At 37.9% G+C, this 26,099-nt stretch overlaps 1 protein-coding gene across 1 annotated transcript; it reads right to left on the bottom strand.

Annotated features, from left to right (window-relative positions):
- Positions 1–25,839, bottom strand: LOC139126348 (uncharacterized). Its single transcript, XM_070692417.1, has 12 exons — positions 25,692–25,839; positions 14,503–14,949; positions 9,279–9,631; positions 7,554–7,892; positions 6,864–7,054; positions 5,993–6,521; positions 4,016–4,132; positions 3,357–3,544; positions 2,702–2,824; positions 1,419–1,630; positions 890–980; positions 1–246 (listed from the first exon to the last, which is right to left on the bottom strand). Exons 3-12 carry the CDS (start codon positions 9,499–9,501, stop codon positions 229–231), a joined length of 2,031 nt encoding a protein of 676 aa, XP_070548518.1. The 5' UTR covers positions 9,502–9,631; positions 14,503–14,949; positions 25,692–25,839; the 3' UTR covers positions 1–228.
- Positions 25,840–26,099: the final 260 nt, after the last annotated feature.

Below are 26,099 nucleotides of genomic sequence, written 5' to 3'. Positions count from 1 at the left end.
TAAAGATTAAACAACAGACCGTTGAATATGTAATGATCTTCTTAAACACTAAAAGAATGGTTTCAGAATCACAAAGTGTAGCAAACAAGGCTTGGCTGTTGGATTGTTGATTTACATCACCGTGCTCCGCAGTCATCGCTCAGCGTTTCATATTCAAGATTGTTATGGCAGACTAGCTGAGAAGAATATAATGTGTTCCTAGAACCATACATGCATCAAATCATTGCACTAAAAAGTGACGTGGTCCTGTGAAAAAAGTACACCGAAAATTTACAATGTTATCGAATATTAAACGTTGTACTCAATAATTAATGATTTTTAGACTATGATATAAAGTATGAGGAGTAAAAAACATTTTGCTAAATTTGTGAAGCAATCAAATATTGACTGTTTCAGATTTCTCCTGTATACAGACCCAGCCTGAAAATCAACTACTCATAACTTGCATCAATACAGATAAACAAACAAACAAATAACAGCAACGACAATAATAATAATAATAATAATAATAATAATAATAATAATGACAATAATAATAATGTTTTGCTTTATCGGTAACCCTGTTGAGTGTCCTTACCATGGCTGCCTTTGTCGTTCAGAACGATAGTGATAATGATATTAAAAATGTGATGTCGTTGTCGGGACGCAAAAATACCTCAGACTAAGTTGAGACAATGTTGCAAGTTATTCAGGTTGATTGACAAGTTGAGGTGACTTTCGCGCCTCTTTTCACGCAATAAAGTTAGTTCGTTGTTACACATCAAAGGAGAGACAGTGTCGTTCTCATTCTCTGCACCGTAACTTTCTCATCACGCAATACAGAACCTTCTTCTATAAATGTGTCCAGCCACATTCGTTTTGAGAAATATTATTTTGAACTCGCACTTACCTCTTTCATGCTTTCCAGGTTATCAACAATCCTTTTAAATGAAGGCCGTTTCTTTGCATCATACTGCCAACATTCTTTAATTATATCACCCCTGTGTCCAATAAACAGGATAACGTGTTATATAACGTTTATCGTTTGCACGGCTTCATATCAATCCATCCATCCATCCACACATCTACTCATCAACCCATCCATCCATCCATCCACACAAGCATACATACATATACATACATACATACATACATACATACATACATACATACATACATACATACAACACACACACACACACATACATACATACATACATACATACATACATACATACATACATACATACATACATACATACATACATACATAGACAGATAGGTTAATAAAACAATAAACAATAAACACATCTGCAGAAGACTGTTATGGAGAAGGTGAAGAGGATGAAATAGCGTTTGCACATATTGAAGAATGTTATTATATATGTTTTGCAAGCAAAGGAAATCTAAAAGTGGCCCGATTTGATACAATTACTTACAGTCCATTTTGGCAGTGTTCTGGTATGGCCATTGTATAGCCCTCTTTTACTTTTGTTCGCACGTCCTCACAATTATCCAAGTCTGAATATGGCCTTTCGCCAAAAGTGATGATTTCCCAAAGTAAGATTCCATAAGACCATACATCAGACTTAAAGTTGTACACGTTTGATGTTAAAGACTCCGGTGCCTCCCAACGAAGTGGAAGTGTTCCCTAATATAATCAAGTGTACTAAAAGTTGCAGAATTCATCGTCTGAGACATTGTTAAAGACAACGCAGCGACGAGAATGAGGCCAAGCACAATGACAGCAATAAATCTCAAATTCATGCAAGTCGAGACAGGTTCAAGATGACGAAACACGCTCAAGTTAATAATCATTTAAACACTGTCCCTCTGATGGGGACAGACCGGTGAGAAGGTTTAACCCAGATACGTGTCGAAGTAACGGTAAGACGGAAGGTCAGGAAATAAACAAGGAAGCATCGAGGTATGCAATATGCATTTATAACAAACCTCATCCGCAGTCTGTGTTCTAATTCGCCAATTGAGAGTCACGTGTGATTGGTTCTTTTCGTGCTGATGCACGTAAACGACGTCATCAGGCATCATTTGTCGGAACTGTTGCCTGCCAGGCATCAGTTCCGAAAAATGATGCCTGCTGACGTCAAACACGACATTGGCGCATGTACGAACCGGAATGTAAACAAAAATGTCGTCTGCGGCCGATCAAAACGATAGTCGAGATCTGTCTAGGTTTATCCTACTTTCTGAAGAAGCACTATATATGCTATTGTTTCAAACAAGGACTCGAAACGGATGAAAACGACAATAAAAGGTGCATTGAATGTTTCGCAGAAGTATTGCGATCCTGCCGGGGAAAACTTTCCGTGCCGAACCACCCCAAGGTATAAGTATATGCGACAGGTTTTGTGTATGGTCCGTTCTTATGCATGACTGCGGATGAGGTGTGTTATAAAACACATATTGACTGGCCATAAGGGCAACACCATACGTCTGTAGCCCCTCGGGCATGTGAGTCACCCCCAAAACTGGACTGTTTCCCGAGGCTTTTGACTCACAGTACCTCGGAGTACAGACGTATGCTGTTGCCCACATGGCAAGTTAATATGTGTATATTGTACTTCATGCAACGATTTGATTCGGAACTGAGAACCCTTCCTTTCCAGGGGCTGTAACAGCCTGTAAATGGACATGTGATATGTTATCAAAACAATATCAACTCTATTCTATATATAGATTGATTACTATCAAAGAATCTCACCGGTGATTGCATAACGTATTCTTGATTGGGTCCAATGTTTCGTGCAAGTCCAAAGTCAGAGATCTTGCAATTAACATCGTTGGTCAAGAGTATATTTCTTGATGCCAAATCGCGATGTATCAACTGAAAAAAAAACGACAATATTAAATCTTCGTACTGTTCTTGCTACAAACCGATACATAGCAATAAGTGTACAAAGTTGAGATAAATAGCTTCCTTGTTTGGATGACGAAATCTGCACAAAATAACATCTGTCGGATTTCAATCAAGAAGTCCTAGTGTCCAGACATCAAGTTAAAGCCTTTACGCTAATGGAAAGTGTAAAATACAATTTGTAATGTTCCATACACTGTTTTGGACTGAGTAAATGTTGAATAATATTTTTATGATTGTACTCACTAACTCACTGTCTCGCTTTTAATGGAAAGTCCTATGTGATGCCCATTTATTTTTCGTTAGGATTATTAAGATATGAAGGAAAATTTCATTAATAGGCAGTAGGAGGAAATAACATTACGAAAATCTTGCGCGAAAATGTGAATGGTTGCTTCATTTCTATGCTTTTGTTTCTTCTGCGAAGTGTTTTAACTTGAACTGTTACCGTTTTGTCCTATCACCTACAAAGTATATTATGATGTTGATTATTCTTACGTACATTGTTCTCGTGTAGAAATGTCATTCCTTCAGCTACTTGGTAGGCAAACTTAATCAGATTTTTGTCTGTCAATATGCTGCTCCTTTCCATTGAGTCTGTCATCGATGTGTTTGTGGTAGGACGATTCTTCTGCAGATAACCCTTCAGCGATCCGTTTGGTAGATATTCAACGATGAGGAAGATCGGTTCTGACAATACACATATAATAGGTAATATATGTTTTTTATCGTAGCAAAATGTTGAAACGCGCTGTAGTCAAGAAGACTGTTAACGGTCCACATTTGCCAGTAAACGATACAATTTGCTATTAAACAATGGGCAGTTAGCATGATCATAGTAGCACAAATACAAGCAAGTGTTGTCACCAGGGATAGAGGTTCGAATTCCAAACAAACGCTTTTGTACGAACAATTGATATATGATAGGAACCTATCACTCATAATATCAGTGAGCCATCCGTCTATGACTCAATGGGAAGTGAAAAAAGTAGGCTGACTTCGAGTTCAAATATTCAGTAATTGCTTTAAAATTGTAATAGCTTGCGCTGAAATTCGATGTGTATATCTGAGCATTTTCTGTTTGAGGTGCAATGTTAAAGATCGCCTCATGATTTCCTGGGGGTCAGTGGTAATTCTGTATTTGCAAAATCTCTGTTTTACCTCTTTTCGGCAATGTGCAACATGCAAGCAGTTGGACCACTCGAGGATGTGGTCTGAGTCTCTTCATGATATCTAGTTCACGTATCAAACGTTCATGCTCTTCAGTACTGGTACATGCTAGATACAGACGATGTTATGAAAGAAATATTAGGAATGTCGCGTACGCTGGAGTTACTTGCAAGTTTTATGATTTTATGTCAAGTAAAATTGCTGACGACTTGCATGACAATACTTGATGTAACTTTTAATAATTGTGGCGAGCATATCCATTGATATTGTGTTCGAGGTATTTGTGAGCATACAGTGTCTGGTATCGTCATTGATAAATTTGATGAATTGTGTAAGAGGGACGTAATGATTTAAATATAATCAAATTAAAATAAGCGTGACGTGAACGAAATTGTAAATTTAACGAATTATTGTAACTAGTTTACGATGAAACACGAAAATTGTTACTTTGAAAACTAACGATGAATAACAGTAAGACTTGAACTTCCTAACACTGAAGAGAAACATCAGTCTCTGTGAGGTTAAATTTTCCTTACAGTTTGTGACTGCGTCATAATACTTATGTACTTATTTGCAATTTTAAAAACATTTAATATCATTGTCCTTCGAGGACGGGAGCCAAATTATGCTATCTTCGATCTTATTTAGTAAAAAAATAACTTACCCTTGTTAACATTCATGTGATCGATGTGACACAAAATCTTTTGTCTTACAAATCACATCGTCTAGAATGATAGTCTAAAGGGTATTGTTTGTCAAAGGCCATTCAACTTGTTATTAAAGTGGCATTATCTTCTTCGTAACATCTCTTTAACATCTTATTTGCTGCAAACTGTTCATGTTACATTCACTGTTATGCAAAAAGCTTGTAAAATTTGATAAAACATAGCTTTTTTGAGGGGTTTGAATTCCGATTGAGGCCTTAAGATTACATTCCAAGTATCTGGCCCTTTCAAATAACCAATACTCTGCAGAACAAAATACTGAGCTTTAAACCAAATTACAGTATATATTGTCTGAGAGCCCAGATTTTGTCGAATTCTTTGATGTGCATTATTATAAGCATTATTCAAATAATGTGACAGTCACACCAGGGAAAAAATCAGTTTCATCGTCCCCTACTAAAACATAGCTGTGTTTGAGGTGTAGATTAGCGCCAACAATCGACAACATCATCATTTCAAAAGGCATGTCTAAGATATTTTTATCCGCCCGTAGTATTTTCGTTACCGCCTCTAAAATGTGTTTTACAGTCATGGGCCTTTCATCAACCGGATAATTGTAGAATAAAGTTTATAGCCACAGACAGAAGTCGCCGGACCTTTTTCAAGATCGATCCAACAACGTTTGGTAGATTAAAAACTGCTTTGTCGGAGTTTTATTTTCTGTTCTGTGTCTTGTCAAAACAACGATCACATAATACAAATGACACCTTTCGCATTCATAGGCATTCAGAAAATATATACTGTAGTTGGGATCCAAGATTTTTTGCACAACATTCGTTGTTAGAAGAGCACAATTCTTACCCTGCATCCGTAATTTACGTTCAAAAATCATACATACGCTCGTTATGCAACATGTAATCATGTGATCATATGGCATGGCACAGTTTGTGGCGCGCGTCAAGCTTCATGTGGACCCCGACACTCAGAATTAATCTTTAAGAATTAATCACAACAATTACACACTTTAAAGCACGGTCGAAATGATCTTGTAATGTCTGAATCTAGGGATCATCCATCCTCTTAATATTTAGTACAAATGACGCATATTAGAAACTAAAAGATATATAAAAAACGATACCATAGGAAATTAGGAAATACCACCTTATAACGGAGACAAGAAAAGATTCTAATGCTGCCTGCATACTTTGTGTCTGAAATTGTGATGGTGTTTGACACATTCAGTTAAACAATGTGCGAGAGCTGCAGTGAACAAATATTTAAACCAGGGTTTTAACAATCGTACCTGGCAATATTTTGATGGCCACTTCCATTTTTTCCTGCTTGCCGGGAAGTTTAAGGCATCCTTTACAGACTCTACCAAAATGTCCTTCACCAATCTGTAAACCTACTAGGACATCGTCACGCGCTACTTCACGGTCCTGTTCTGCATGCACATAGTCAGATGCTAGACGGCGATCGCTCAATGATTCTTCGCTAGATGTGGTAAAACTTGACGCCCTCGATGTCGTCGATATCACATTATCTTCAAGCAAGGTCACTTCTGCCAAGGAACTGCCCTCCACAGGAGAAATCCAATTTGTGAGATCTTTAGGCTGAGTCACGCATGCAAACATATTGCCATGTTCTTGAGAGGTCATGTCGGTTGATAGGCCGTTGTGTTCTAAACTACCTGAATATCTGAAGTGAGAACGATAAGGTGCGGATTCCAACACACTTGTTGTTATTCCAGCTTCTGCCAACTGCACAACAGTGTCAAATATTGTTTGTTGTTCAGGGAGTTGGTCGTCCCTGTTGTTTTGGATATTTACCATCTGTATATAAATATATAATCATCGACAGAAATCAATCTAAAGGTGTTTTGCCAATGTTTGTTTTTCAAGAATAAAAATTGGCATAAGTAATGTTTAGTGCAGTTCGTACATATTCGATTCAGTAGATACTGCAATTGTCCGACAGTGTCTTTTATATTATGAAGTGCTGGTTGAACTTAAATGAGACCTGTTCAGTAATCAACCTTTCCAGTAATGGTAAGCTGTATATAATGGGTTACAAAGACCAGCAGTGGCTGATATCCGTCTGTATATGGCAGTAAAGGAGTGCTGCATTACCGTTATTCAAATCAACTACTAAAAGTAAGAACAAACAATACTTACATTTCCAGGAGATTTTCGCCTACGGCATGAAACAGCCACAACAATTATTGAAATCGTGATTGCCACAATTTCTATACACGTTGATATCGCGATCAATGATACCATCTCTTTCGTGTGGGAAATAGTTTTTGAATCAACAGGAGACATTGTGACAGCAGCCTCTGGTTGTGGCGTCATAGGATGTGACATGTCTGTTGAATAGTAAATAAATCAATGCAAAAATATATGATAATATGTGATAAAACACTAGCAGGGGAGGGTTTTTATTACACCAGGCAATTTTCATGACCATTCCTCACAATCTTTCACCATTTAACTTAGATTATCTCCCATACAATGGAGTATTATCAGGGAACAAAATGTCAGAGGCAATATGCCCATGACATTTCATGGTTACACTTTCTATCAACTCCTCTACATGTTCATCTGCAAAGAAGTAATGGTCATCTTGCTGAGGTTAGTCATCGGATTGTGTCGTGTTGGATTACACTGAACTACGAGTGTGGAAGTTATCTTCGCGAGCACTTAGTTTAACGAACTGTAAAATATTTTACTACACGTCTTTCCGAGCATCGTCGTTATCTACTGATCTCTTACAACATAAACTTCGATGGACGTGATCGGGGTTCATGGACACTGTTATGGCTCCCAGAGTGTCATCTCTTAACTAAATTGATGATAACGACAAACCTGTTGGTTCTTTCACAAGGGAATCAAATTTCACCACTGTCGATATTGAATTCTCCCTAAAGCTTGGCTGCTTTGCGACACAATCCACATTGATTTCCTGCCTATCAAAATTGTGAAAGAAAGTCAGTTTACTTCTTGAAGTGGTTCTTCCATACCCTGCATCATCTTGATCGTGAGTGATCTTAAAATCTCGATTACCGCTAACAAATTCTTCTCCACTGATAACCCAGGAAAGTGACGCTTTTGGATTGCAGTTCGTCGCCTCGCACACTATGCTTTTGTAGATCGCATCACTGTTGTTCTCGGAGTATATTCGCAGGTCTTCTATCAGTCTGATACCTGGCCGTATAAAAATCAGTGTTAATTGATACCATGACTTGACTTTTGGACACTATATCCACATACTGGGTCAAAGCGAACCTTCTTTGTTTGGACATCTGAGTGTGTCCTTAGCTAGCTGTACGCTCAAGAGGTACGGCTACAGTTAATGTCATTCAGTTTCTTGTATTTCCAGCCAAGGGTGTAGAACTGATTATATGTTGGGAGATGTTGCGAGGCTATGATTTGATGACATTATGCCGGGTACGTAATCTTACGCACGAGATTGTTTGAAATTTGAACAAAATGTAAATGAGTAGGGGGCAAAATGACAGCATCTTCGAAACTATTGACAATCAGAAGACAGATTTAAGTAAAACGGTGTTACATTGTTGCTTGCTGCATTTTTTACAAGTAAGATATGACATTCCAAATGAATGGATAATATGATCCAAAAGGCTTTATCATTTATAATATGACATAAACTTGTCCCTTTTCGTATCAAGATACCTTAAACTTAAGGGCCAGTTTACATCCTGGAACTTCTCTTAGGTAGCTGGCAAAGCAAGATCTTGGATTGTGCATGCTCAAAGCAAACCTTTTATATATTTCGATCGACAAATATCGCTACAATTACACAAAATGCTACTGGGTAGTGCAGGCAATAGTGACCTATAAGTTATGAATATGATCAATAAATGTTGCCTGTTAATCTTTTATCATTATACAAGCATTACCGGTACGTCGGTAGTGTGCCTAGTACTTTCCCTCGCTATCTCTGTATACTTTCTCAAAGAAAACAGTTTATATATTTGTTAATTGCCCTCCCTAATCCCTTAATTTCTTTGTTCTACCGATCACCAATGCAGGGGCTTATCGCCCTGATCAAATAAATCGATAGCAGCTCATAAGGTAAGCAGCTTACAAGGTAAAACACTTAACTTTATGAGCCGTTAACGAGTAATTTGGTCAGGTCCATAAGCCCCGCATCGTTGATCGGCAGTAAAAATTAATGAAGGGCATTAGGGAGAGAAATTAAGAGATATAAACTGTTTTCCTTGAAATATTAAATTGAGATAGCAAGGGCAAAGTAATAAATGCAGATGCCACACAGGTAAGGCTTGTACAATCATGTAAGGAAAAAAATAGACGTCCATGGTGTAATAAAAACAGTTTTGATATTTTATTGATCATAACTTTCGGACGAATAATGCCTACAGTGCCCTGTGATAATACTCGTGATACATCAATCAATCTTAAGAGTTTAACAATACTTCAAATAACATACAGTTCAGCGAAATGGGATAGTAAATAAGCAAGCTTACATTTGAGGGCGAGAGCATATTTAGAAATTAATTTCTTAGTCACACCTCCTATTTACGAAATTTATCTTAATTTGCTACTCACCTGTGACGCTTAGATGTACAAATCTCACAAAGGTTTCATATCGGAGTTTGTGCTCGTAGCTCACCATGCATTTGTAGATGCATTCATCAGACGGGGTCACATTACGTACTATGAGTGAGAGGTCACTGGTCATGACAAAACGCTCTGGCTCGGTGTAATTAGCGTAGCCTTGAAAGTGATAAGCTATTAAGTCCCACTCATTGTCTTCTTTCAGTTTTTCCATTCCACTATAGCATTCTCCAATGGTACGGCCAGCTTTTCTAAAGGAAACTGAAGAGTTGCGTCTTTGCCTGCTTTTATTACCAGGGTTTCATTCCTCATTCCAGTGTAAGCATCGCACGTGACGAGAATATCTGGTTATGGAAACATACAAAGAGATATGTGAATTTGACTAAAATTAAGAGAACAAGGGATAACATAGACTTTAAGTAAATTTCCTGCATTTTACTTTCTCGAATGACTGTACAATTTTATGTGACCTTACCAATAAACATCGTTGTTACTGAATTCGTTTCTTGGATTTCACGTTTAGTCAAAAAATTAAGGTTTCAGTAGCATTAAATTGAGAAAATGTACAATATTTTTCACAGAAACCACCAAATAGTAAAGAGTACTAATTATTTTTTGTGATCAACAGAACTTTCTGCAAGCCGTCGTTATTTACTTACAATTATGTTAACTAGAAACATGAATGAAGGGAGCTTGTTGATAATCATACCAAGAGCACAATGTCAATAAAGTTTCCCTAGCATCGATAAAGCACAGATACGTTTATGTCACAAATGGAGACCGTAGGTAAATTGAGGCTATTCTATCACAGTGTTTGAATGTTTTATACGAGTAAAACTACACTGTGGGAAGAAATTATGCCTGAGTGGGAAGTATTCAGCGAAGCGTATTTCCTATCTGAAAGCGCTTTCAGGTGGTCGCTATTGAGGACAATGAACATTGTATCAATATATTGTCAATAGAATATCGATTGAAATCTGCACGCGCGTGCTCAGGTAACATTATAATATTTCCACTATAACTCCTGTATTGACGTACATGCCAATAACTTCAACGTATTCGTTGGTTTCTTGTACTGAAATTAAATCGACGACACTATTTTTTCAATTTTTAATGATACTTTTATGTTTCAGCATATTTAAGCGCACTTAGCCAAGTTTGGCGCCATTGTGAGCTTGGAATGACTTGCAAGTGAGCAAGACAACACTTTATCAATTTCCGATAAAAGAATATCGATCGATAACGTTCACTACACTGCGATTACAGTGGAGACTCCGCGCCGTGTTTGCCTCTGTTCTGTGTTTTTTCTATTTAACTGCACTTTTCATCGTTCATGTTTGCCTTATTTTGTAAAATAACAACAATATGACAGGTATTTGGTCTGTATAACTTACGATACGCTTATTGATTAAAATGTGTCAAGATCACCATTTTTTGTGGGCAGGAGTATATTTCAGTAATACGAGGCATGTAATAAAGTATCTTTTAATTTGAATGGGTATCATGACAGGGTTCGCACTAGGATATTTGACTGGGCAAAATCTGATAGTACAGGGGAGAACACGCGAGAGGATAGAGAGAATTTGTAAGAGTTTCCCCTTCGTTGTATGGACAATTTTGAGATATTGATGTGTGCAATGGCGCAATTTCAATCTAAAAGGTGTTTCAATTTATTTTGCACCAAAAATTGAGTACCCCATCCCCTCCTTCTTTCTTGGCGCATCTTGAGCAACCCCCGTTTTGCTATCGATTTTGGAGTGAGCCCCCCCCCCCACATTCCCCCGACCCAAAGGCCGTAAATAATGGTGGCTCTTTCAATTTGTGTATTAATGCGAACATAAAACACTACAGATAATGTAAATATTGCCCAATAGAACGTGCATACTGTAAGTTGAATGGTAAAAGCAATATCATGTTTTGTATACCTTATTGCTACTTCTTAACTCACACAATATGCCACAGGTTGGTCGAGCAAGTGTGCATTTTTGTACTTAAAGAGGCACTCCCATTTGGTAACATTTTTAAAAAAACATGTTTTTAATGCCAACGGTCGATATTTGACGTGGTGACCGCGCGGATCGCGAGATATCGATAAAAACATGTCATTTGCCGAGCGTATTTTTCACATCCCGAAGTTTTACGATCGTTTCTGATTATGACGCGAAATCCCCCAAAGGTTTGTTGTTGTGCTGATTGACGATATTCTAGGGAGTCAATAATAAGTTCGAACGACGCAATTTTACCTCCCACTGCGAAGACTTTACATACAGCATTATACCTTTACCACAGGTCAGTTTTTGAAAACTTCTTCTTAGCTTTTGTCGTTTTCATTATTCTAAATCAGTTGTATCATATTTTTAACCAATACCACATAAACATCAGTTTTTAGGTGTAAATATTAGCCGCTTCCGATGACTACATTTTGTCGTCTGCCACACAGTACGTGTGGTTCGCCACGCGCGTGGTATGCGTCTATGCATACCACGCGGTGTCCGCTATGTATCAACCGCACGTAACTGGACTAGTCACCTATGCGAATTCTGGTGGAATGAGCAAATTTTTTGTTTGTTTTATCACCAAGTCAGTAAGACTCAGCTTTCTCCCACGGGGCATGACCGATCACCGAGGCAAGTGGTACTGTGGCGTACAGCAGCGTCAGTGTAGACTCATACTCCATAGCTTAGTTGACGATGGCCCCAGTGCCAAACGTTCGATGTTCGGAAGCTGAATTCAGGTGGGCCACCGGAATTCAAACTTTTACTTTTTTGAAGACATGTTTTAATCGATATCTCGCAATCCGCGCGCAGTCGCCACGTCAAATATCGACCGTTGGCACTGAAAAAATGTGTTTAAAAATGTTACCAAGTGGGAGTGCCACTTTAATACATATAGAGTCATGCATTAAGGATAGGCGAAGAAAACGTGATCGTTAGTCTCTATATCGTTCTCTCATGCAGAAGGCAATATGGAATCGGCTAAGGCTCTTTAGTAAACATCTATTGCCTGGTCATGAGGGCTATAGCGCCCGTCTATTACCCCGAGGGGCCGTGTGTTACCAGAAACACATCGCTATTCCCCGAGGCCGTAGGCCGAGGGGTAGAGTGATGTGTTTCTGGTTAAACACGGCCACGAGGGGTAATAGACGGGCGCAATAGCCCAAATAAAGACCAGGCTATAGGTGTTTTATAACACACCACATGTTCACGTTGTATTGTTATAAAGTTTTTAATGTGTTTTTATATTTTGCACCGCAACAATCCATTGTGACAAGTTTGCTGGGCGATGTTTCCACAGCGGTTTCAGTTGTACGTGGTATCACTTTCTTTCAAAAAATATTCGAAGCATACCTAGCGACATCCTTAGTTGCACTTTAATCTTTTCCGTCGATGAGCTGTTCAAGTTCCTACGCTGTTGGAATGTTGGAATATGTTGGAAAAAATATGTTTAAGAGAATGTGTCGTCACCTATCCCGGACGCACATCACGTTCTAGTCACCCGCCATTGTTGCAAAGTTGCAGACGACACTTAGGTCACGTGACCGGGCACTTTTCCAAATTTGGTCAAAACTATTTCCCTAGGGAAATAGCTTTTCAAAAAATACCCTCTGACGTCGCTTTTGTCGATCCGGTGGGGACAAGACGTATCTATTTGCTCGTCACGTGACGTATTCTGGCGAATCGCGACACGGAATGAGCATGTGGCGTGTTATAAATCATAATATCACCGTGATCAATATCATTGATTTTTAAAGATTGGCGCCTGAACTTTGTGCATATACGGCTGACTGGTTGTGCAAAGGTAGAGGGTCCAGGTATAAAATGAAAGCAGGACTACACTATTGACACTCCGGTTATTTTCACTTGTGACCTGAAATGACCTTCGTGGTGCAGTAGAGAAAAAAAAGATGATATTCTTCAAGAAAAATTCAAATGAACGACCTGCAACACGTGACTCTACTTGACCAAGCATGTGTAATCTTCAGGTTAATATGCCATCGAATTGCCTTCATTTATCGAGCCACGGTTAATTCAAATCGCATTCTTTATTCTCTGATAGGTTCTTAATTTAATTGCCGTCATAAAGTAACATTGCTGGAATGCAAGACGTTTTAGATTTTGCTAAAAACAATAAAAATGTCAGAAAATTATGTTTATTCTTGAATTCAACAGGCTAGAGTGAACAGAATATCTTAGAACAGCTTGGAGCCGGGCGTTAAGTTGCGTTGTATAGAAGCGTCGCTCTAGAACACTGAGAATTATATCGGCACTAAAATGAAGTGATGGCGTTCCATGACCATACCACGTACGAAAGAACTAGATGAAACATATAACGTCCATGACACTTAGCTCACATTTGGGTGAATGTAAATATACTTAAATAAGTTTAACCCAAGGCTAGAGTAAACAACATATATTGGAAATAGTACTCAAACCGAGTTGGAGCCGAGTATTAAATTGCGTTGTATGAAAGTTTCGCGTCCTAGAAAACATTGAGAATTGCACCGGCACTAATATGAATAGATGAATTTTCATGACCATACCACCTACGAAATGGCCAGGTGAAACATAGCGTCAATGACACTTAGCTAACATTTGGTTCTGTATGACAGGCCAGAGTGAGTATACTTAAATAAGTTTAACACTGGGAACATGCTTACCAAGTTTAAAAGCTTTCTGACAAGCGAGTTCAGAAATTAATTTTGGACCAAAAGTGGGCGTAGATAATCATAAGCTTGCTAGGGAGTCTCATGTTGCGGGTTTTCCAAGAGAAATAATTTCTACCTTTTTAGAACTAATAATTCAACAACAAAGATATAAATGACAATAACACAGGTTTCAATATCAATTCTTGATTCCGTGAACACTGTTTTGCAAAACGTAAACATAACTCTAGGTTACAAGTATATGTGAATACGATTCAACAAAGGATGCCCCAACGGCTGTCAGCTTTACAGACGCGATTGTCAATGTTACAGTAGATTATGTGCTGTTTTCAACAGTGTACGGGAGCTGCGATCTCAAGCTGGGCAGCCCCTTTCGAAATCGCTTCAATCTCTGTTTGGAGATTGCATATATCAAATAAAATGGACTTTAAATTACTCTTGTGTCATCATCCGATTATCACCTCTGTAATTCAAATGGCGAGGTAAGGGTTTGCTGCAGTTGGTACCTTTGTGATAATTACAAGGTTCTCGTCTCCGGTCGAAAGTACGTACCGTGATTTGAACGATTCCTTTTCGAAATGTCGAGGACCGTTTCTATTTGACACAGTTTCTTGAATTCATCCGTTTGTTCTTCCTGTTCTTCCTTGATGCGGACTTCAATCCTGTAAGTGCCCGAGTGGGATATTCTACAATCTTCCCGCTTTAAAGTGAGACTCAGTGCACTGGAACCTACCCCCTTGATTGTCACCAATGTATAACCGCTTTCGTAGGTTTCGGTTTTATTACGCAATTGCAGAACCACATATTCACTATTCTCTCCATATTGTCCAAATCGATGAACATCGACTTCCAATGTCCAGTTCGGTTCGAAGGGACTGAAAATGTCTACTACGTATTTCATTTCCATAGTATCTCCCTCTTGCACTCTCACAGTGTTGGACGTCTGTATAATTATACACTTTTTGTCGTCCTCAAGACCATCCGTAATTGCCAGTAATACTGAAACAAAGTAGAACACAAACTAGTACAGAGACCTACAGTATCTCAAAGTGAAATCAATTTCTCTAACGATCACTTCTCTACTTATATTATGACACAGCGTTGCACGACAGTCAAGTATAAGCGTGATTGTTACGTCCATTACACCCTTAAAGGTTATAAATAAGGATATTTACAACAGCGTATCATTAGTCAATTCCACAGTCACACACATACACTTACTGAACATATATACGAACATGTCATACATACATACATACATACATACATACATACATACATACATACATACATACATACATACATACATACATAGGCACGCACCCATCCACCAACCCACATACGATTAAATATTTTTATTTTTCATTTTTGTTTTTTATTCTTATACATTAGAAGATAGTAAATTTAATTTTAAAAAATTATGTGAGGTCAATTTTAAATACGCACTATAATATCAAGCATAGGCACATAAATTACAAAAGTCTCGTATGAATCCGTCCGTCAACAATCGCTCTCTCCTTAGAAACCGCAAGTCTGATTACTTTGAAATTTGATATGAAGTTCACCTGGAGTGACGATTGTTCAATTCGTGGGGAAATTTGTATATTCGTATATTTTGGCATTTTTGCCGTTTTCGGTAAAAGAATCTTCGACTTTGAAACAGCATGTCCGATTGTTTTGAAATTTGAAATGCAGTTTATTTATGGTGACTTCAGTTAGATTTGTTCAGGTCGTTGTGAAATTTGACTATTTGTATTTAAGGTAATGTTTGTCATTTTTTGTCAAAAAACTTTTAAAGATCTTCTATTTAAAAACTACAGGTCAGATAGCTTTCATATTCGGTAAGTAGGTCCTTAGGGATGATATATTTCAGATTCTTCAAATTGTGCATGAAAATCCAAATTTTTACATTTAATGTAATTTTTTGCCACTTTTGTCAAAAACTTTGTTTCATCTAAATCGCTTGTCTGACAGTTTCGATGTGTGGTATAAAATTTATCGGGATGAGCAATATGTGCTCTATTCAAATTATGATGAAATCTACAATTTTGTAATATTGGGACAATTTTTCCCGTGTTTGGTCAAGAAACGTGTTTCTTAATAATCTTTACGGCCCTGATACGGCTTTTGCTGCCCGAGGTCATATGGCACGCTCGGGCCCGTACGCCGTACGACAAAGGGCCGCAAAAGCCGTATCAGGGCCGTAGAGGTTTTATCATATACCTTTTGGAATGATAAATATGCAGTTTACATAATATTCACCATTGTTTAGCGATAAAAATGCTTGCGATATCAAAAATTCATCGCCATTTGTGTCTGTCTTTCATAAATACGATGGCCGCTTCCCGTCGCGTATTGGCATACATAATGACGTCATTTGTTTACCTGCAGAATTCTAGAACGAGCAAAGCAACATGCGTACTATTACGTGACCAACACAGATCAAAGCTGAAATGGAGGTGTAAGAAGGACAAAAGCGTGATGTAAGTTTTTTTGAATTAATACCGAGGCACGCACTTTGTATACATAGGATTTCACTAAAATTTAGAAATAAAAGCCGATGTCACCACGTTCAACTACGATCAGAGCCAGGAGACGTTTTGCTAATCGCGCGCTTTGTGTAGGAATTGAAGGTTTGCGGATAGAAACGCGAGTAGTAACCAGAATCGAGGTAGTTCAGAAATGGACGCGATTGCCCATATTTGGGCACCGGGCCGGGGCGTCATACGTAAAAAATTGCACGGATCTGAGGTCGCTTTCTCCCATAGCTTTACACAGGCACGAGAATCTTGGTATATGATAAAAAGTACTGGTCCGATAGGTTTGAAATTTGATATACAGGTTTCTACTGATAAACTAAATATTAAATATTGGAATTAGGATGAAAACTGCAATTTTGTATTTTTGGGGTAGTTTTTGCCGTTTTTGTCCAAAAACATGTTCCTCAGAAACTGCTTTTTGATAGCTTCAATATTTGGTATACAGATTCCAAGGGTTTATTTAATATGATAAATTGCAATTCTAATGAAATCAGCAAATTGTTTTTTTGGCAATTTTCGCCATTTTTGGTAAGAAAATTTGATTCTCAGGAACCTACTCGTCGGATGGCTATTGTTGATATGTTTACGGTTGATCTAAATGTGATATGCCCAAATTATAATGAAATCTTTAATTGTGTATTTTTGCAGTTATTTTGGTATGGCAACTGAAATGGGCTATCAAAGATTTGCACCTTCTTTATCAACACATGTGTCAAAATAGTTATTAGCTACATAACACAGTGAAGCTGTATCGGCTGCTAGGTCGCTTGTACAAATTATCGATCAACAGATGCCTTTGACTCTCTATCCTGGTTGCCTTTTGCAAAGGGACTTCCGGTCCATGAAAAATTCCTGTCCTGGCCTCCTCTCCACTTCCAGTACTGCCATTGAATAGTACATGTGGATTTCAAGAATATCGAAGAGTCAAAAACATGATGTCTATTGCTTCTATAGCCCAAAATAATCATCCATGGATCTACGCTATTTTTGCATGCCACGGCGTAAATTATTTTTCATTGTGATTCTTAAAACCCCCTATGACGTTATGTTAGTAATCTTTGTATCGGCAAGTGCCCTATATTGGTTCACATGAAATATCGAAATTTAGCAAAAAATTGACACGACTTCAAAGCCTGTAGGATCTAGCACTGGTCTGTCTTCTAATAGCAAGTCGGTAGAGAATTGGACGCCCTTTCTTTGCAAGGAACGGAAGAATCTAGAAACTGTCGTGAAATAAAGTAACATAGAGTCAATATGCAAATATATTGAATTGCTAAATATGATGGGAGAACGGGGCTTAACTAAATAAAATGACCATGTTATCATCTAGAATAGTCACTCATCGAAGACAATGATGGCAAACCGACCAACACAAGAGCAGCGAGGTCGGACATTTTGCACGTACCCGTATGCTTCCAATTTTTCCTCACGTGTTTACCCACATGATCTAATGTCGCAGGGATGTCTGCCTTTCTGAGGGATTGTTTGTCTGTCTGTGTGCCCGATATATGTCAAAAATGGCTCATCAGAGCAGAATCAAATCTGATACAAAGACTCAGTTTGCAAATGGCAGAACTGATAAGTTTTTGATGGGTATGGCTTGCCTACTTTTTTGCACATTAGCATAATGAATGATTTTAGAAGAAAATTGATAAATATTAAGAACATCCGCACACAATTTGATTAGATTTGCTACAAATGTTGATCACACCAAGAGATATCAGCCGTGAGGGGTATTAAGGGGTGACATGAAAGATAATTGCTAATTTTCATATTTAATGAACTTTCCCAATAAGGGATATATATCTGACTTTATTTGATAATTGACAAAATTTGCTATGCATTTTGAAGATACGATGATACAACAGTACTGAAAGTCACTAAGAATTTTTACTTCAGGTAATTCCTAATTTGCATACATTCCTAACTGGGGATATATATCTGAACTCACTCGACCAAAGTTGACGAAACTTGCTACATATATTGAAGATATCATGGTACAAGATTCTTGACAGTCATTAAAAAATTTTACTTCAGCTAATTCCCAATTTGCATATTGGTGAAATTTCCTAATTAGGAATATATATCTGAATGCACTAGACCAAAGTTGACTAAACTTGCTACATATAGTGAAGATATTATTAAATAGTATTCTTGAAAGTCATGAAGCATTTTTTCTTCAGCGAATTCCTAATTTGCATATTTAATAAACTCTGATAATTAATGATATTTATCTAAAGTGACTCAACATGAAAGATGACGAAAGTTGCTACGTACATTCAAAATACTTCGATATAACATTAGTCAAAGTAATTTCATTGTTATTTCTGACAATTCTCAAATTGCATATTAAATGAACTTTCCTAATTAGGGATAAATACCGGAATTTATTTAATCAAAGTTGGCAAAACATGCTATGTGCATTGATGATACCTGGTTAAAACAATATTGAGAGCCACTTCGCATTTTCCTGTCAGCTAATTTGTATACATACTCAATGAGTTTTACAGCCTGGCGTATATACCTTAGGTGGCTTGACCACAGGCAATCACACTTGTTATATAAATTTATGATACAATGACAGCAGTCAAACAAATTTAGTATTTTTATATCAAATAATTACCTATTTGTTTAGTTAATGACCTTAAGAATTAATCTCTGGTGAATATTGTTCAAGATGTTGATTAAAACACTCTAAATAAAATTGCATGCATGTGGCAAAAGTTTAAATTACACTCAACTGCAATATGTGATGAAACACGTTAGCATTTTCAGTGCATATCCTGGTTGTGATAGGGGACAGGTTTTTAAAGTTGGATACAACGTAATACCTCTCAGCATTGAATAACGCTATCCCGTTAAACCCCCGCATGCAAAACATATTTCATAAAAAATTTTAGTCGTCTAGAAAAATTCACGGTGTAGTTAAGGTGGCATTGCGTTTACTAAATACGCTTTTTAAAGCAATGTTTCTGATCAACTCATCAAAGATAATATGAAAACCCAATCATACTAAATATGTTCTAAAAGCAGAGAGTCTGTGAAGTATATTTGCAAAAGTCAACTAAAAGAATGAAGGGGTTATACATGATTAGTTATAGAAAAAACTACGATTTTGTTTTTAATAATCTAAGACTACATGATATGTTATGTTGCAGAGAATGAAAGACTGACTGGACGTCGGAAATTTGCATAACTTTGCTTACATTTACACATCTTTTTCACCAAATTTAACATTGCCTGTAATGCTAAATGAACCCAACTAATATGTTAATCGTTAGTTAACAAATCAATGAAAATTGAATGAATCTTTGATGAAAGAGTTTTTGAGCAAAATACGTTGTGTAACGTGCCGACTAACTATTTATAAACACTTTATCGGTACATTTGTAACACACATACAAGCAAATTTTTGACTCATAATCCACACTGAACAGTACTTTTGATTACGTAAAATAAATATATTACATGATGCTACCATGCGTCATTCTGATTGGACGAGAGTTCATTCCACCGATGCTTAAACACTTATTGCAGTGCAAAAGCGGGCCCCTAAACAAGCATATTCGAAAATTGCCCTGTCGGTGCATTCGAACATACCCAGACCGAAGTCCGACTTTCGATAAACAGAAAAAAGTAAAGGCCTGTAACTCATCTCTTGATGAATAAGTTGACGTCGATGATTTCCGAAGCAGCATATTTTAAATATTGTGACGGTTGGCGCGAAGTGGAGAGAGTACAACAAATTTTTGAAATTCAGACTTTGGCTTTTGAAAAAAGCGGACTATTTCGTATTAAGTTTTGATAAGTATGTTCAAATGCACCAACTGAGCAATTTTCGAATATGCTAGTTTAGGGGCCCAGTTTAAGCACTTCTGGTGCTAAAATAGTATTGTAGCATCGATGGAATGGGATCTCGTCTAATCAGAATGGCACATAGTAGCATGATAGAATATAAATCAAGTTTTGATATTCAAAAAAGCGAGGACTATTATTCTTATGTAAATTTACGAAAAAACACTGCATGAGTGCGCAATAATTCTAACTGTACTTGCATGGACTTTTGCCTGTGTATAAGCTGAAAGTGCATATACAAATGAATACATTCAATGATCCATTGCTTGTATTCAGCAATCCTATATTCGTGTGGATTAGAGTGAATCCGTGTGTATTATTCTAAAAATACAGGCAACTCATTAGTTTGAATTTATCTGTATTATTGTGTTTTGATGCTGTGAAAATTGTTACTCTTTCTTTGCTTTGAACTCTTGACCCGTTTTATGTATCTGCAGCAGATAGTTTGTCAAAGTTAATAGTGTTCGCGTTGCATGTGAATAAAATGTCATGTTATCGTTGCATACTGTGCGCGTGTGTTTTAAGCATGATCCAAACTCATGAAAAATACTTGGTCTCAGAAGCGTCCGTTCTCTGCTTTCTGGGCTTAAAGTGGAGTAAATACCCATATAAAACGGCAAAGACACACAAGTTGATTGAATTTTATTGCAAAAATCCCCACTGCACTCGGGTTTACACTCAAGTTTGGTCAATTCGCTTCTCATATAGCACGAGCCGACAGGTTCGTGCTGTACGTCGCGCATTGAACCTTAATCTCGTGTTTACCCACCTGCAGGATCAAGGTCCTTGGCATTGATGACGATTTATCTCTTTCTGTTTAGTATTCGTGATTTAAATGAGACAGGCTGGGGTTATTTTAGACAAAAACACCCGCTGTGAAATAAGCAGGGCGGTCTATTAACTCACATTATGGAATTGTGGTGCGTCATTAACATGGTACCATCATTAAGATCTCCCACTTCTAAGAAAACAGGAATGGAAAATACTGGAACGACCATGGAATGACACGGGATGTTAAAATCATGCAAGCCCTACAGGAAGAAGTGAAGGTTTTACTGGGGAAAACGAGTATGCTCAGTTCTACGTTTTAAGAATTTGACATTTGCAGTGGAATAGGTATTTCCTAGCAACGAACGTCTTCTCTCTACTTCCATATTGATTACAAAAGTTTTTCACTTTTTCACTCACTTTTGGCTAAACACGTTAACAGGAACAATGGACAGGTCACATACTCAGAGACTAACAAATGTGTCATCGAAAAGGAAATACTGCATATGCTTGGTTCTGCATGTTTAATCTGAGGTCCTCCCAATAAAACATGTCATTCTACACGAGTGTCATCTCTAATTAAATACAAATTGTAATCATTTGTGACTGTTCCACGCACTGCTGTAGACATAACCTACACAAATGCACGCCATGTATTTAGTACAGATTTATGACAACACTGATACTTACAAGCGAAGTCTGGACTCCAATGAATGACGAAAAATTCATCAATGACTCATTGGTGGAGAGTTTGTAGCTCTAATGAGTAGGCGTATTCTCAAGAACTTTAGTTGAAATCTGACCTGAATGACTGGTGCTGTTTTAGCACTAGACATCAAGTAATTGCTTTAGTTCCAGATGACACTGGCTGGGATATAATGGCTAGGTATCGGCATTACTGGTAGTAACTGCCATGTGCACATATTGTGCACTTGGCAGTTTGCTGTTAGAAGCTTGTGGCTAGTGGTTGTGCATATGTTTGTTTTTGATATAAGCTAAAGTTTCTTGTATAAGTTCTCTCCAAAAAGCATGTTAAGATACACCGACAGTATTCAGCAGGTCAACGCAGCATGTACATTTGTAAAAAAAATTATCATTGCTGACAAGTGATGAATTCTGGTCCGGACGAGAATTTAAATGTAAAAATGATATTGTATTTTATACGTACAGAACTTGTTTCCACACACTAAGTAGTGGGTGTTTCAACACGTGCTAGGTTGGGAACAAGAATTTGCAATTGACGAACAAAACCAAACAGTGAAAACAATCATCAATAGTTACAGATGGCCAATTTTAAGAGTTGTGACATATCACGTGAACTATAATGTTTTGGTTTGTTATATCATTGATTAAATGACCATTGTTCCTGCAAAATCCAATGAACTTGTCAAACTCTATGTAATATCTTCATTTTGGCGTTTCGCTCAATTTCGATTGTTAATCAATTCTGGTATAATTTGGTAAAATGCTGTTCAAACGGACTGCCTTTGCAAAGAGGTACATCCATCACACAGCAGAAATAACCCGAGTACTGTGGCTGTGAATCTACGTCGCACGACCGAGGATGCCAATATTTGATTAAAGTTCGAAAGGTTTAGTGCTGCAGATCCTTGTAACATACATTGGTAAGTTCATGTTAACCCTATCGACTACAATACGTTTTTCAATTCTATGAATCAATACCGGTCTCTATATTTTTGGAGGCCCGTACTATTGGGAGAAAAATGTTTGCTTGATCACTTCATTTCGGTTCCAAGCCATTGGCTGATTCTTTTTTACCGTGAATAGTTCGTGCGGATACACAAAAGTCGCCTACACTCACATCACAAATGCACAGTAACCTTACTAAACTTTCTGACCTGTCTTCGTCGTAGTCTAACCTTATTCATTTGTTGGCGTGTCGATTTCGCCCATAGTTGAAAAAAGTCTTTAAATGTAGTTTGGCTTGGGACAGTTGTTAGAAAATAGTATATTTTGCAAAATGCACATACTACAGAAAAAAAGGATATTCAACCGCATATATGCTATGGATAGTTCAGGTTGGATATGTTCTTTAGTATACAGATTACAAAGAGAATTAGGTGATTTCAACTAAAATACTACATTGCAGTGGTTTCCGTTGAACGGTGAGCATTATGGGAACTAGGCATACTATCAAAATTTGTAGATGCCAATATTGTGAGGTGTAATTAACGTCTCGCGGTGATATCAGTTGATCAAAAATAAATCAACGGTGGGAGGTGAAACACTATGTGTTTATTAATGAGGTAAGAAGTAGTCAAAACAGCTTTAATAATATTAAACTAATAGTTTTGTGGTATTATTGTCGAAAAGCTATAGCTGCAGATCATGGTAGATCAGCTATGTGGTCGCTGCCGTGACATAGCAAGTCGCAGTAGCGATTTTGAATTTGTCCCTACACGTATGATGATGTTTTGTCTAACGCCGTTTGCGGAACCTACATTAATGGATGCACCAAATAGTATTTGTAGGAATTGGTCGTGCGAACCTGCATTTTTAGTGCTCAAAAAAAAGAGAAAAAAAACACGTTTTTTCCCAAGTTTGTGTAGCACGAATACTATCCGTCGAAAATTGATCTAGTTTTTATACCTTACCTTCACATAAATGTTAATATTCATGGCGATTTGTGCACTGCAAAATTAATTTCATTTACCTATCTAAATCTGCAATTCAGCTATTCAAGGTGTGAGAAGGTTGCAATGGTTAGAAAAAGACGGACACATACTTCCCGGATATTAGTTTTACATGACAGTACTAAATCAACACACTGCAATGCCGCTCCACTATTTAGACAAGTTGAAGACTTATTAGCAACCTGGATTAAAAAGGTGAAAGATATCGACGACATCCTCTCATCGCCTGACACCCAGAACTACTCAGGGTAACTGATCTGAGTATATTAGTTGATTCTATGTACAACCACTCACCAAAATTTGTGCATCAACTTGGTATGGAGTATTCGAGAATTCCACAACACATTTGGAAAAAATGCAAATTCACACGGTGATTCAATCAACAAGACATTAGTCCGCACTATGGTTGATAATGCAACCAGCCAACCGACTGACAAACAGTAGAAGCGAAACTACTGTCTACGAATAAACTATTTCGCTGCATTTACGTCTTAAAACACACCGTGACGTCAAAGGTCACACTCAACGTGATCTGCTGCGAACTGAACCTGATTATATTCTAAGTATCTCAATTTAAAGTTCCATTAGCTGTATCTTCTGGCGATTTTTCCGTTAGTTTTGATTGTAATGATCACTGGCTCATGTTGAATAGCCTGTCAAATGAAAGAGAATCGCATATTATTCGGAAACATTACGTGCCCTTCAACTAAATAACATGTGATTTTACAACGAAAATTTCAATTTTTGTCCGGACGGAAATACAAACTTTGTTGACACGCGGATTGCAACGTAGGCATTCTTCTGCACCTGCGCGAGCCATTTACAGCAATTTCAAAATAAATATTCATTACTTATGCCCGGTACTTACGTTGTAGTCCATTGTCCTAGCACGTTGCGTAGCCAGATGTCTGGCAATCCACGACGCAATGTTGTTTTGATCCCGCAATAAACGTGAACTTGTACATCTCGCGTGATCGCGGCGTCACCATATCTGCGTTCTCCCCAACACGCTGAGCATGCCAGATGTCAACAAATGAGCTCGGAAGGGCAACACGTTTGAACAAAAGAGGAAGATCACTTTTTCTCAGTGACCTCAGTGTATAGTCTTTCGACATAGAAACTATGGCTAGCGCACGAGCGCCAAAGCAATGGTCTCTGACTAAGGATGAAACCATCACTTCCTTTGAAGCTTGGCGCCAACATGTTCAGTACATCTTGTCATTAGACGCAAACTTCGCCACCTTCCTCGACAATGGATGCGAATGGGGTAAGAAAACTAAGGCTACCGGAACCATAAAGACGCACAGCGCAGCAGAAAGTCACACACTTAGCGCTGATGTGTGGCCAAATCGCCAACTACTGTCGCGTCATTTATGCAATACCATAATAAAAAAATTAACCTCCGTGTCTGCTATTTGACAAGCTATCTGCCTCCACTATGGATTCCAATCTTCGAGTACCCACTTTTTAGACTTCAATGACATTTTTTAGAACCGGACGAAAGCCCTCAAGACCTTTATCAACGGCTTGTTTCCTTCATTAAAGACAACTTACTTATGAAATATGACTATATCAGACCTGTTGGTCAGCGACCAGACATTGACGACGAAATGACACTGACTCTAGAAAACCTCATAGTTCTCAGATTGGTTATGATCACTACACCCAGGGTTACCTAGATAAGTCAAGCAACTTTATGGAACTGAATCAAGGTGAAAAACACTGGCATCACTCAAACCGGAAATTTCCCAAGCCTTAGACACACTGCTCGACGAGGTGCCTTCATCATCTGACGCAAAGGTATTACGGTCAACACAAATACGGTCAGCACAAAATTGTAAACAACAAGCAAAAACTTGCTCATTGTGTAAACAATCTGGCAGACAGAGTTACGACCACTTTCTCAGCGCTTGTAAATACCTACCTGCTGAGGACCGACAGTATATTTCTAAAACCCGTCAAACCACATGTCTGATGACGATTATCCTGATGATTCAGAAGATGACATGCAAGAGTATTTCGACTCCATGACTTTCACAACAGACAATCCAGTCCGCATCTGTTGTGACAATACCAAACAGTCGCAATTTTTAAAGCATTCTTTAGGCACCACCCAGTCAGTTTGACACTAGACTCAGGCACAGAAATCAATATGATCAAATTGTCTGTTGCCAAGAATATCGGCGCCATGATCTAAACAAGCATTCAAAAGGCCCCTCTTCGGGTGAAAAATGAGACTTACTTTACAGTAACCCGTAAAATCATTGACCTCATTCTTGATGCACTTGTTGTCGAAGAACTTGACGAAGTTATTCTAACTGGAATGCCATTT

This window comes from Ptychodera flava, assembly GCF_041260155.1.
Source record: "Ptychodera flava strain L36383 chromosome 3 unlocalized genomic scaffold, AS_Pfla_20210202 Scaffold_27__1_contigs__length_13241970_pilon, whole genome shotgun sequence".
Lineage (NCBI taxonomy): Eukaryota > Metazoa > Hemichordata > Enteropneusta > Ptychoderidae > Ptychodera > Ptychodera flava.
The sequence above is the reverse complement of the archived record's forward strand: the minus strand, read 5'-3'. Positions and strand labels throughout refer to the sequence as shown.

Excerpts from the sequence above, each read along its gene's own strand:
- LOC139126348 (XM_070692417.1), bottom strand. The coding sequence starts at position 9,501 with ATGGAAAAACTGAAAGAAGACAATGAGTGGGACTTAATAGCTTATCAC. Across the intron at positions 7,893-9,278 it reads TGTACATCTAAGCGTCACAG|GTATCAGACTGATAGAAGAC; the intron begins GTGAGTAGCAAA and ends TTATACGGCCAG. Across the intron at positions 981-1,418 it reads GAACACTGCCAAAATGGACT|GGGTGATATAATTAAAGAAT; the intron begins GTAAGTAATTGT and ends TATTGGACACAG.